Source organism: Antedon mediterranea, chromosome 1 (assembly GCF_964355755.1).
Source record: "Antedon mediterranea chromosome 1, ecAntMedi1.1, whole genome shotgun sequence".
In the NCBI taxonomy this organism is placed as follows: Eukaryota; Metazoa; Echinodermata; class Crinoidea; order Comatulida; family Antedonidae; genus Antedon; species Antedon mediterranea.
Genome location: NC_092670.1, coordinates 31,335,120 through 31,346,851, shown reverse-complemented (window position 1 = coordinate 31,346,851; position 11,732 = coordinate 31,335,120). Strand labels below are relative to the sequence as shown.

At 35.3% G+C, this 11,732-nt stretch overlaps 1 protein-coding gene across 2 annotated transcripts; it reads right to left on the bottom strand.

Moving 5' to 3' along the window:
- Positions 1-137: 137 nt before the first annotated feature.
- On the bottom strand, positions 138-11,517 carry LOC140048982 (uncharacterized). 2 transcript variants are annotated; one of them, XM_072093791.1, is made up of 18 exons: positions 11,407-11,517; positions 10,796-10,899; positions 10,488-10,599; positions 9,972-10,146; positions 9,377-9,488; positions 7,488-7,594; positions 6,587-6,713; positions 5,937-6,057; positions 5,476-5,561; positions 4,712-4,920; positions 4,113-4,179; positions 3,354-3,448; positions 2,726-2,854; positions 2,195-2,309; positions 1,788-1,934; positions 1,166-1,335; positions 731-825; positions 138-493 (listed from the first exon to the last, which is right to left on the bottom strand). In XM_072093791.1, exons 2-18 carry the CDS (start codon positions 10,887-10,889, stop codon positions 304-306), a joined length of 2,151 nt encoding a protein of 716 aa, XP_071949892.1. In that variant the 5' UTR covers positions 10,890-10,899; positions 11,407-11,517; the 3' UTR covers positions 138-303. The 2 variants fall into 2 exon arrangements, with proteins under 2 accessions (XP_071949892.1, XP_071949900.1); XM_072093799.1 differs by lacking the exon at positions 731-825 and having other exon boundaries at positions 336-493.
- Positions 11,518-11,732: the final 215 nt, after the last annotated feature.

Below are 11,732 nucleotides of genomic sequence, written 5' to 3'. Positions count from 1 at the left end.
GCTACCAACTCTCCATAATTTCCCACACTTGTGCTACCAGGCCCTCGAAAATATACCCGTAAATGCGGCACCTCCCCGTTTGGAAATATTTAAGAGTGACCCCCCCCCCCCACCCCCCCCCCCCCCCCCCCCCAGGGTGTTAGTCCATGTAAAGAGTGTTAGCCTATATGAAAAGAGTGAGAGTGTTAGTCCATGTGAATAGTGTTAGTCCAGTGTTAAGTGACTTCATGTAAAGAGTGTAATTGCTGGAGTCCATCATTTCAAAATGAGAAACAAACATTACCCTTCCTTGTCAAGAAATATTCACATAATGCAAGTAGGTGTAAATGGTGCCCACTCTTTGATAGCATCTGCAGAGAAAGCTCTTGAATTTATAGAGTCTGGAACAGTCTGTAGAGATCTAATGGAATGGCTAGCTGCAAGAAGTCCTCCTTTAATACAAACATCTGGATCATGCCCTTGAAGAATTCCCGATATCACACCAGAAGCAAGACTGAAATAGGAAAAAGGGACTACTTAATTTAATCCCTATCACTGTTCTTCTATTTATTATTACATAAAATGATCTTTTCTTACCAATCACCAGCACCAGAAACACTAACAACTTTTCTTACCAATCACCAGCACCAGAAACACTAACAACTTCACAAGGAATACATGATCTTTTCTTACCAATCACCAGCACCAGAAACACTAACAACTTCACAAGGAATACATGATCTTTTCTTACCAATCACCAGCACCAGAAACACTAACAACTTCAGAAGGAATATGAACCTCACTGCATGCTGGGTAATGTTGGATTGACACCATGCTATTATCATCCTGAAATAAGATTTTTGTGTACAGTTTGTATACGTGAAGTTATACAAGTTCTCAAACTTTTAAGACAAAAAAGATGTCTTCTCAAAATTTGCACAATCTCCTGTACTTTATAATAACTGTTATTACAGTGAAATAAATCTGGAAATAAGGAATGGGTCACAGGGCCATAGACGCCACAAGAGCAGCAGCTGGCCTGGCTGAGATAGGATCTGTTGAACCTAGGACCAATGGATTGGAAGTGAAGCATCCAACCCACCAACTACAGCTTCACACAAACTGTAGGTTTGCACGCAACACCATCGAAGATAACAAAAGTATACATTGTCATAACATAACTTACAATCCTATTCAAATGGCCACAAGGAAACAACTCTTCTGGCTCCGTATTCCGGCAAACAAGTACGCCATCTGGACCTAAGGTTAGTATAATGCAATGTAGACCATTCTTGATCAAAACACTGCAAAGGTGACGGCATTCCCGTATAATATCTGTTAACGACATTTCTTCATCTGAAAAAAAACCACCAGTTTTTTACAGCACAATTAATATGTTGGACCAATTGCAGGTTGAGACATAAACATTTGCTTTCTAATGTAAAACTTAGTCTACACTAGCAAATTTAGTGTACAAAGTTGTTTTGGGAAAAACAGGTTGCAAAAGTTTTAGTGTAAACCAGTTAAAAAAACTGCAGAAAACTAGTTGCTGTCTTGAACGAGATTTCTGAAGTTTGTTGTCTGAATTCTCTAAAAAGTGGCAGAGTTTTCAAATATAGGTTTTGTAATGTGTGCTAGTGTAGATTAGGCTTTTAAAGACTTATTTTGAGGTTGGTGTTGCACTATGAAAGAGTTCAGTTTTCAACACCTTGGTGGTGCAGTGGTATTTCTAATTTGAAATATGTATGTGTATAAAGTAGACAGTGGGTGGTTTCAAACATATTTTTGCAAACTGTACCAATGCTTACCATGTATAGATTGTGGTTCAAAGCCATCGACAGCTGAATACATCTGACGTAGCTCCCTGAGGTTAGGTGAAGCGAATGTTAAGGACTTTCCAGCATTGGTTTCATAAGGTTTGATAGCTTTGAGTGCACACGTAGGCTCGTACCAAACTGAAAGCAGAAGTGGTATAACTTTTATTTCTAATAATCGTTAATTCTTTTTGGGTAGAGTTTAATCAAACATGACCATCAACAGCGCTGTGGTTGCTCAATCACTGTGTAACAAAAATGAACTTGCAGTACTCGCGTGCATATAATGACATTGCACTTTCGATGACATCATTAAGAGTGCAATAGATCATTTATTTAATATCATGTGACCACAATCCTACAATCAAGTGACAACAATCTACTAAGGTGTGCTATAATACCTGGTATATGATGCTCACTGCAGATGTCACAAACATACTGAATAGTTTCTGTTGGAATATTACCATCTACACAAACAAGAGGTGCTTCCACAATGGCTTCCTTGAAATTGCTAACCTAATTAAAGAAAATTCCAACAAAAATAAACTACACAAACATTATTCAGATTACTGAAGAATAAGACATTTTGAAAGCATTATCTTGAAGTATTTTGAACAGCATTTGAGGCAAAACTGCTATTCTAATACAGTCAAAAGCTTTCAGATTCAACAAAGTTTCTCCTTTGCAGTGGTTGCAGCAGTACTGACATTTTTAGCATTACTACTAGGTGAAAATATGTTGGTAGGAAGGCATAAAGACTAGGATGCTGTGGCCGTATTCACCATTCACACTTAGGCTAAAGGAAACACCCTTAAAATTAAAATCTAAGTGAATACAATTAAATTTAAATAGTTATTGAGTTAATGTAAGTGAAATACTTAATATTTAAGGGAAATATTTTACTTAAGTATAATTTTGTTTTATTTCCTTACAAGCTGAGGTGTTAGTTTATCACAAATCTTTGCATCTCCAACTCCCAGGAACACATTGCCGCTGCCATCCAGTCCAGCACAGTATGAAGCTGTCCTCTCATTTTGTAAAACAGTAATACAACTAGTATCCTAGTAAAATACAATGTAATAATACTACTGTCTTATACATATACTTTGTAAGCCTTTCATTGGTCAAAAAGTAGATGGTACTGTAGTTTCCATTATCATTTATCACTGGGAAAATAAGTACTAGCAAAGCTTTTATTCACATTGATATTAATTTTACCCTATCACATGTAAATTCCTAGACTTTGAAAACAGTAACCACAATCTCCAATGATGACTGTGATTATGGTTGAATATGGTGGGCAAACATAGCTGAAATAAGCCTAGGTCGCTTTGAGTTAATTGATGAAGAAGGTAACTGCCTTGACTAACTATTATCTAGGTACACTGACCTTGGAAAGATAGTAGTAGGCTCACGTTTCGCACTACCAGGCTATTCCACCTACGACCAGTCAATATTTGTGTATACTATTAGGTACTGAAATGATACTGTATGCAGGGAATACATAAACTTTTCATTAGGATGGGAAACAAATTTAAATGCAATAATTAAAGTAAATACCATGGAATCGGATTGGCTTAACAAACTTTTTCCCTCAAGATCATCTCCTACAACAGATATAAATAACGGATCAGCCCCAAGCCTTGACAAGCAATCTGAAAGAGAATGATTTGCAGAAGTTATCAAGATAGCTCTACATTCAAATATAGTACTAGTGTGCAGAAATTAGATTTGATATTTATTTATACTGGGTAACCTCTTCAGTCAAAGACTGATCTCCCAGAGGGCCTAGTTATGATCAGTAGTACACTGGGGTCACCCCCTAATCGTCTCGAAAGATGTACTAGGTTTATAAAGTACATATAAGCTAGATTTGTACACTTGGCCTATGGTTTATAGACCTTATCCGAGATGATTTGTTCTACCACCAGATGTGATTGCCACCTTGAGAAGGATAGTGAATGAATTCACTTGTGGTTATCATTGGCAATTTGCCTAAAATGAGAATAAAAAATAAAATAAAAAAACCATGCAGCGAGTGAGCCTCGAACTCTTGCCAATGTTATGGCTACGTAAATTACAGTTCCAATGTCTTAACCGCTTGGCCACTCACTACCATTACAATTATTCATAAATATGGTAGTGCAGTCAACTAGACTCCAAATACAACACACCTTTAAGCAGATCCTTAATGTCCTTTTTTCAGAATGTACTTTAAAATAATAATTAATACGAAATTAGTTTTGTTGGTGTTTTTATTATTTATGGAGACCAGACCCTATGAAATAATCTAGTTTGATTCAGTATTAAAAAAAGTACCTGCTACATTTCTACCAACTCCACCAACACCTTGCTGTATTGAACCAACGTTTGTCGTCCCACCATACTGAAAAAGCATTTTGCTATTATATAGATTATTTCTTATCATATGATTGACAATTGCCATCAGTATTTTTGAACAAATTGGAACTGATCACTTGCATCCGATACTTCCATAATTTCAGAATTTGCTACAAGAATGGGAAGTTTTATTTTCACCTTTCAGAATTAATCTATGGCATTGGCAGCATAATATCATTAATAATTGGGTAAAATAAATATAGTGTTCAGATTAAATTATAGCCGTTTTTTTTATATATATTATAATTATATTCTGCTTGTTAAATCATGTTTCATCACCAACACTCCCTTTTAAGCTTAATTAACTGCACCATTTGCGGATGAGTGCAATGGGGCAAATAATTTATAAACAAATAATAATAAACATTTGTGTTGATCTGTTTGCAAATTGCAGTACTCGATTGTACATAACGACACTGCACTCTGGAGAGTGCTACATAACATTTATTTCATATCATGTGACCCACAATCGTCCAATAAAATAACAATTTAAGTGTGTTATAACACTTCTTACTTACAATAATATCAGTTGAATGTGTCATTACATTCAAATCATAAATACTAGCACCAACAACAACAGGCTTTGCAATTGAGTTTCGTTCTGTATAGCTATTTGCCTTATGCATTGTCTTTGAGCCAACACTGTAGGATTTGTTAGCACTTAATTTACTGTATTCCACTGCAATTTCTGTACCTACTTTTGCATTGTTCTTGACCAATGCTATATCTAGACACTATTGGTTAAAAAAAGTATGCAGATACAACTGGTAGAGTAGGGGTTGGAAGGTTATATTCCAATACACAACAATTAAATGTAAGATAACTCGTTAAATTAACAGTAAACGATGTTTTGTATTAAATGTGGAGAATAACCTGTGAGGTGAAGTATTACTGGGCTGAATTGCGCACAGGTGTGAATGACACACTTGATCTGTTGACGACTAAGTCGGAAGTAGCGCACTATAGTGTACTGAATTCTTCACACAAGCCAAATGTGTACACTTGATCTCCAACCTTACGTAATAAGCACTATGGTTGAGGAGAGCCCAGACCTGTGCCGATTTTATGACTACACAACTTCTATGAATGTCCACACTTGTTTTATAATGTTACACTACAATCACTAATACCAATCAATTAAGCATTAAGTTCTTAGCAATACGATTTGGGGATGAGGACAGCCTCAAAACTTTAATCTACAATATATATTGAAATGACCCTGCCTCAATTACTCAAACACTTGACTTTCCAAGTTCAACTCATGCACCACATTTAAGGATACTAGCTTGCAGAGCTGTTCCTCCAGTAATTTCATTTACTCTTTTTAAGATGTATGGTGTAACATCTTTTCCTATTTGCACCGTGTGCCTTAAAAACAAAAATAGAGAGTTTAAAAAATGACTGTACAAAAAGAAAAATAGATAGTTTAAAAAAATGACCGTACAATTTTTCATTGCAACTTATTTTTTACCTCCATGATTGGAGGGAGACATAAACTAAATAAAACAAATGAGATTGTTTATGTTTTGTGCATGTAATTTAAAGTATTCTATGGCTGACCATGTGTGTAAATTCAATATTTTCTATCGGCATGATCAACTGTGTGTCTAATACTTTGCTTCTAAGATCTAACATATCTGGCAATAGAAAAATTCACACAAGATGCACTTTTAACCATGCCGATAGAAAAATAATAAATTGCATGCATGGTTGAACAATAGCCACTTCCAAATGTTCACTCACTTTGCTTCTTCTAAAGATGTCTGTATTGCAGACTCAACTTGTGAACTATCTTTGGCACTGCATTCTGGGATAGGAACAGCAATTAAAATGCCACTGTTCAGTTCAAGTGCTTTGTTTGTTGCTAAAAATGCAAAAACAGAATAAAAAGATTTCTAAATATAAAATGAACTTTCTTCTTATCACATTTTTAAAATTGTTATTACTCATATATTGAAATACCATACCAATATACATAGAAAAATTTTTTGGATAAATGTCTCAGGACCTTTATTTTTGTTTCACTAATAAACTCTCCGCCACATGCATTACACACAATTATTGTATTATAACACATTTCTATTTGTTGTAGAAGTCATTGACTTACTGTACATAATCTACAATTGACCAAGCATTTTGACAGTATTGTTTTTATTCAACTTGATCGTTAGATAGAAACATGATATTCTTGAGGCGTTGCCTCAACTTTACCTCATGAAATTATTTATACTATTCCACTCATAAACATTGATTATTTGTATATTATTATTACACACACTGTTTTTTAGGCCTGAGCTGCCAGTGCACACCATAGCATACAGTGAATAATTCGTTGAAATTCATAAGCCTCAATTTTCACAAATGCCGATACTATATATAATTTAAAAACTCACCAACGATCTGAGCAGCCTCAGTTGCATTTGATACATTACAGGGAGACAGGTACTCACTGGCTGGTGAAAAGAATGCTGGGAAATATTTAGAATCACCGTATGTTGCTACAGTTACTCCTTGGGTTTCCTGATCAAAGTGTTTGAAAAACAAACTTGAATTTTTATTTGCAAAACAAACACAAATATTCATTACTTGTATAATATTTTATGTATACATACTTTACATACAAACTTTTATTTTGTTTGTATAACTAATTATATTTCTAATATTCTTCAATAAGCAACTCAGTTAAAATTGGTGCAGTTAAAATATGCAGCTTATAAGAACGAAAGACACAATTGAATACAGCAATCGTCGCAGTTAAATGAGGGCCCGATATGAATAAGCACCACAGTTGAAGAAGACACTAATGTATTTTAATTATCTCACCAGGATTCTAATAACTCGGCCTCAACAGAAATTTCCGATAATTACAATTTCTGATAATGATTAAGACACTCCTAAATAAATGCGCAAGATCTTTATAATTCTTTCTGTATTGTTTGATAATAATAACCCCCTGCACATTCAGTGTCTCTTGACTACCAATTTTGACATGATGCTCAGTCTACGCTTTGTTTGTTTTTTTTTTGTTTTGTTTTTTGTTTTGTTTTTTTTTTGTTTTGTTTTTGTTTTTTAAATATTTATGTCAACTTCATCACTGTTTACTTGATGCAATAAAGGAAATAAATAAATAAATAAATGCTATCAAACTAGTTTGAAAAAAAAGTGTGATGTGTCCAAATATGGTAGTGATATGCTTAAATATACATCACATTTTTTTGTCACATAAAGTTTGATATTGTAGACAGAGCTTTAGTCTCACATTAAACCGCAACTTTTCTTTTTTACAGCACTTACTAAATATTCCAGTGTTCTTCCAATATCTAATATTGACTTGGCTCCAGCACAAACAACAGTAACAGGTGTCTTTCCGAGTTCAGTGAGATCTGAGCTGATGTCCATACCTATAGTGAAGCATATTGTTAAAAGATTTTGTTGTTACAGGTTCTTTGTTCTTGTTTATTTAGCTGTTCTCAGGCCGTCATTGACTGACGTTGACATACTGTATGCATTGCCTTTGCCTGAGGCAACTTAAATGTACTAGTAGGCATAAGGTGCATATTTTAGGCAAATCCTTCAAATTGTGATAATATTTTGAAACTTTGCACAGTTATTCATTAGGGTGTCAAAAACATGAAATGGAAGGGTTGCACAAAATTTGGTCAGGGGAAAGCCGCCATTTTGGATTTCAAAATGGCGGACCCCAAATTTTCACTTTTCAGGTATATCTCTGCTTAAAAGGCACCTAGAGTTCTGATTTTAGGTGCAAATTATATGGTAGTGGGGTCACCAAAAATATTGGTATATCTAACATTTTGAATGCATGGCGGCCATGTTGGATTTCAAAATGGCGGACCCAAATTTTCACTTTTCAGGTATATCTCTGCTAAAAAGGTACCTAGAGTTCTGATTTTAGGTGCAAATTATATGGTAATGGGGTCACCAAACATATTGGTATAACTAACATTTTGATTGAATGGTGGCCATTTTAGATTTCAAAATGGCGGACCCCAAATTTTCACTTTTCAGGTATATCTCTGCTAAAAAGGTACAGAGAGTTCTGATTTTAGGTGCAAATTATATGGTAATGGGTCACCAAACATTGGTATTTAACTATAACATTTTGATTGCATTGTGGCCATTTTGAATCTCAAAATGGCGAACTCAAAATGTTTCAGTACGGTACCTACAGTTATAATTTTAGGTACAGAGTATAAAATGGTATTGAGGTCAACAAACATATTGGTATAACGTCTTTGATTGCATGGCGTCAAAATGTGGTCCAATTGTTGGGCATGCTCCCGCTGTCTTTGACGACCCTCCTTACATCAACCATTAGTTGATGCCAAGGTGTTAGATGGACCAGCAATAATCAATATGCTCAGGCCCAATGGTTCGAAGACATTCATTAAGATATACCTGAAAAGTGAAAATTTAAAGTCCGCCATTTTGAAATCCAAAATGGCCGCCATGCAATCAAAATGTTAGTTATACCAATATGTTTGGTGACCCTATTATCATATAATTTGCAACTAAAATCAGAACTCTAGGTGCCTCTTTAGAATAGCAGAGATATACCTGAAAAGTGAACATTTGGGGTCCGCCATTTTGAAATCCAAAATGGCGGCTTTCCCCTGACCAATATCTGTGCAACCCTTCCATTTCATATTTTTAACACCCTAATGAATAACTGTGCAAAGTTTTAGAATGTTATCACAATTTGAAGGATTGGTTCACTTAACAGGCCTACTATACAGTATATCTATTTATTTATTTTAAACAAAATTTTATTTATTTGTTTATTATTTAAATAATAGGCGGTCCTGTAAACCAAGGTGGGGCCCTTTATTATGCTCTCCTCCCAGGCCAGGGGGATCATTATGGGCAGGGTCACTCAAGTCCCTGATTGGATCACTGCATCTAATCATGGTGAAATAAGGTCTCCATGGTCTAATGTACAGCATATCCAATGATTACCTTTGGCCACTACAAACATCAGTACAATTACGATGAAAAAGAAATAGGAAGGCAGTAAAAGAATTCTTCAATACCAACAGGGAAAGTACTGAACTGTGTGCAGGGGGTTCTCATGCATTTAAATTAGCCTTTTTGGTTTTTTTTTAGTAGAATTGACATCTCTTTAAATTCTATGAAATTTATCCTCTATATGACATCAAATAACTCACTGTTTTCTGCACCTCGATGTACACCACCAATACCACCCGTTACAAATATCTGTATACCAGCCAAGTGAGCTGCGATCATTGTGCCAGCTACTGTGGTTCCACCAACTTTACCCTAAAAAAAACAAAAAATTATGAAACATCTATTTACATAACAACTCTATTTACATAACAACTGTATTAAACACAATATAATTATTTAAATCCTCATGTTATTTTGTTATGGCTGGCTTATCAGATTTATTTTTCAAAGCTCTGTCTACATATCAAACTAGTTTGACCAAAAAAGTGTGATGTGGCCAAATACGGTAGTGATATATCATCATGTCCATATATGGGCACATCCCATTCTGTTGTCACATAAAGTTTGATCAGGGAGTTGTAAATTTTACAACTCCCTGGTTTGATAGTGTAGACAAAGTTTTAAATATTGTTAATCAATTTCTTTTCATCTTCCATATTTTTTTTTTATGAATTTTAATTAGTAAATAAGTCAATTTAATATTTAATTTCTAAACATGTTAGGCCAGTAATTGACAAACTACAGGTTACATATATTTACCTTTTACATTTACCTAAACCAATAATATATACTAACTTGACTGAGTGACCATGCTAAATCTCTCCTAGATACTTTGATAGCATCCATGCATGATGCTAGTTGTTCTAGTTGGTCAGAAGTCAAGCCAACATGGAGATTGCCATTTATTACACCAACTGTTGCTGGAATGGCGCCACCGTCACGTACAATCTGCTCCACTTCACATGCAGTCCTGAAAACATTTATTTTTTTATATCAGATTAAGGCTTATTTATATCAATACGGAACTCACCTCAACTTGAGCAACTGAATGCAACTGACAGGCGGAACAGGAATTAAACGCGACCAGTAGCGATACATTTGATTTAAGCCACTGCGCATACTGGTTCGTCTACAACTAAAAATTGATAAGGTAACCACGACTAGTTTAGTTAGTCAGTTCCAGTGTTGACAGGGTTTAATCTTAAACTAATATATAGTGTCAAATGAGACTGTTTATAAGCATGACAATATATCTATCCTGTTACTGGCTGGCTAGCTTCTGGATGTGAAATAGAAAAGAAAAGAACATACCTGACATTGTGTGGGTATGGCATTCCATGTGTTATAATTGTGCTTTCAAGGGCCACCAATGGTAAGCCATGCTTTAAGGCATGCTGTACTTCATTCCCCAGTTGGAGGATACCTTTAATAAAAAAAAACAAATTAATAAAGATGAAGATAATGATGAATGATGATGACATATCATACAACAAAAATGCAAGTTGGCCTGAACGATAACTGGAAAATTGTGGATGATTTATTGTACAAACATAAGACCAGAAATATACTTGTAATACAAGTAAAAATAGTCATTTTTAACCAACAACTAAAAAACTCACCAGTGTTTAAATGACGGTTACTAACATCTACAGTAGTTAACACTTTTCTTGGTAAAAACCTTGTGACTTGTAAACATCTTTTTAGGTTCAGCATTATTTTAAATCTCAAAGAAATAAAATGGAATGTGTAATCTATAGGCTACATTGTTTACTACATATAGTAGGTTTGATAACTTAAGACTTTAAACTTTAGGCTAGGCTAGGCCCTAACTATAAAAGGCTAGTACTTAGGCCCTCTAGCCTAGTCTAGTAGTACTCGATCGCCTAGCTAGGCCCTACTTAGACTAGGCCTAGAGTAGGCTAGGCATGGCCCTACCTAGATACCTTTTAACTAGACTAGTAGGCCGAGGCGGGACTAGACTAGGCCTAGAGGTCTTAGGCTAGTAGTAAGCCTCCTGTGTATTCGTATTTCTAATAATAATTTACTAGGCCAGGGGCCTAGGCTAGGCGCGCCCTACTCTACTACTACTAGGCCTAGGCCTATCCTATAGGCCTAGGTAGGCTAGGCCTAGCCTACTACTCTAGCTTAGAATAGGGCAATCATTTTTTTTAATTAGGCATCATCAACCTACTAGCCTAGGCCTAGATAAAGTCTCATATCCTGCACTTACCGCTCGTTTATCACGTATGCCTAGGCCTACATCTTTTACTAAAACAACAACCAAGAAAGGCCTAATTAATACACTAATAAAACACGTGTATTGTATAATTTACACAGTGTAAACACCACTACAAACCAAAAAATGTTTTAAATAAACCCGCCCTCTTTAGAGTGGTGAAACTCTCTTCGTCGCAGTGTGAACAGCCCCAATCACACACACAGACCGGGAAGCGATCGAACATTGGGATTAAAAACAATTAAAATGACATCAGTGTGCCAAAAATGTTACTAATTCGTTCAATTACTTGACAGATTATTAATCCGTTCAAACGAATT

Excerpts from the sequence above, each read along its gene's own strand:
- LOC140048982 (XM_072093791.1), bottom strand. The coding sequence starts at position 10,889 with ATGCTGAACCTAAAAAGATGTTTACAAGTCACAAGGTTTTTACCAAGA. Across the intron at positions 10,600-10,795 it reads TAACCGTCATTTAAACACTG|GTATCCTCCAACTGGGGAAT; the intron begins GTGAGTTTTTTA and ends TTTTTATTAAAG. Across the intron at positions 2,310-2,725 it reads ATAAACTAACACCTCAGCTT|GTTAGCAATTTCAAGGAAGC; the intron begins GTAAGGAAATAA and ends TTCTTTAATTAG.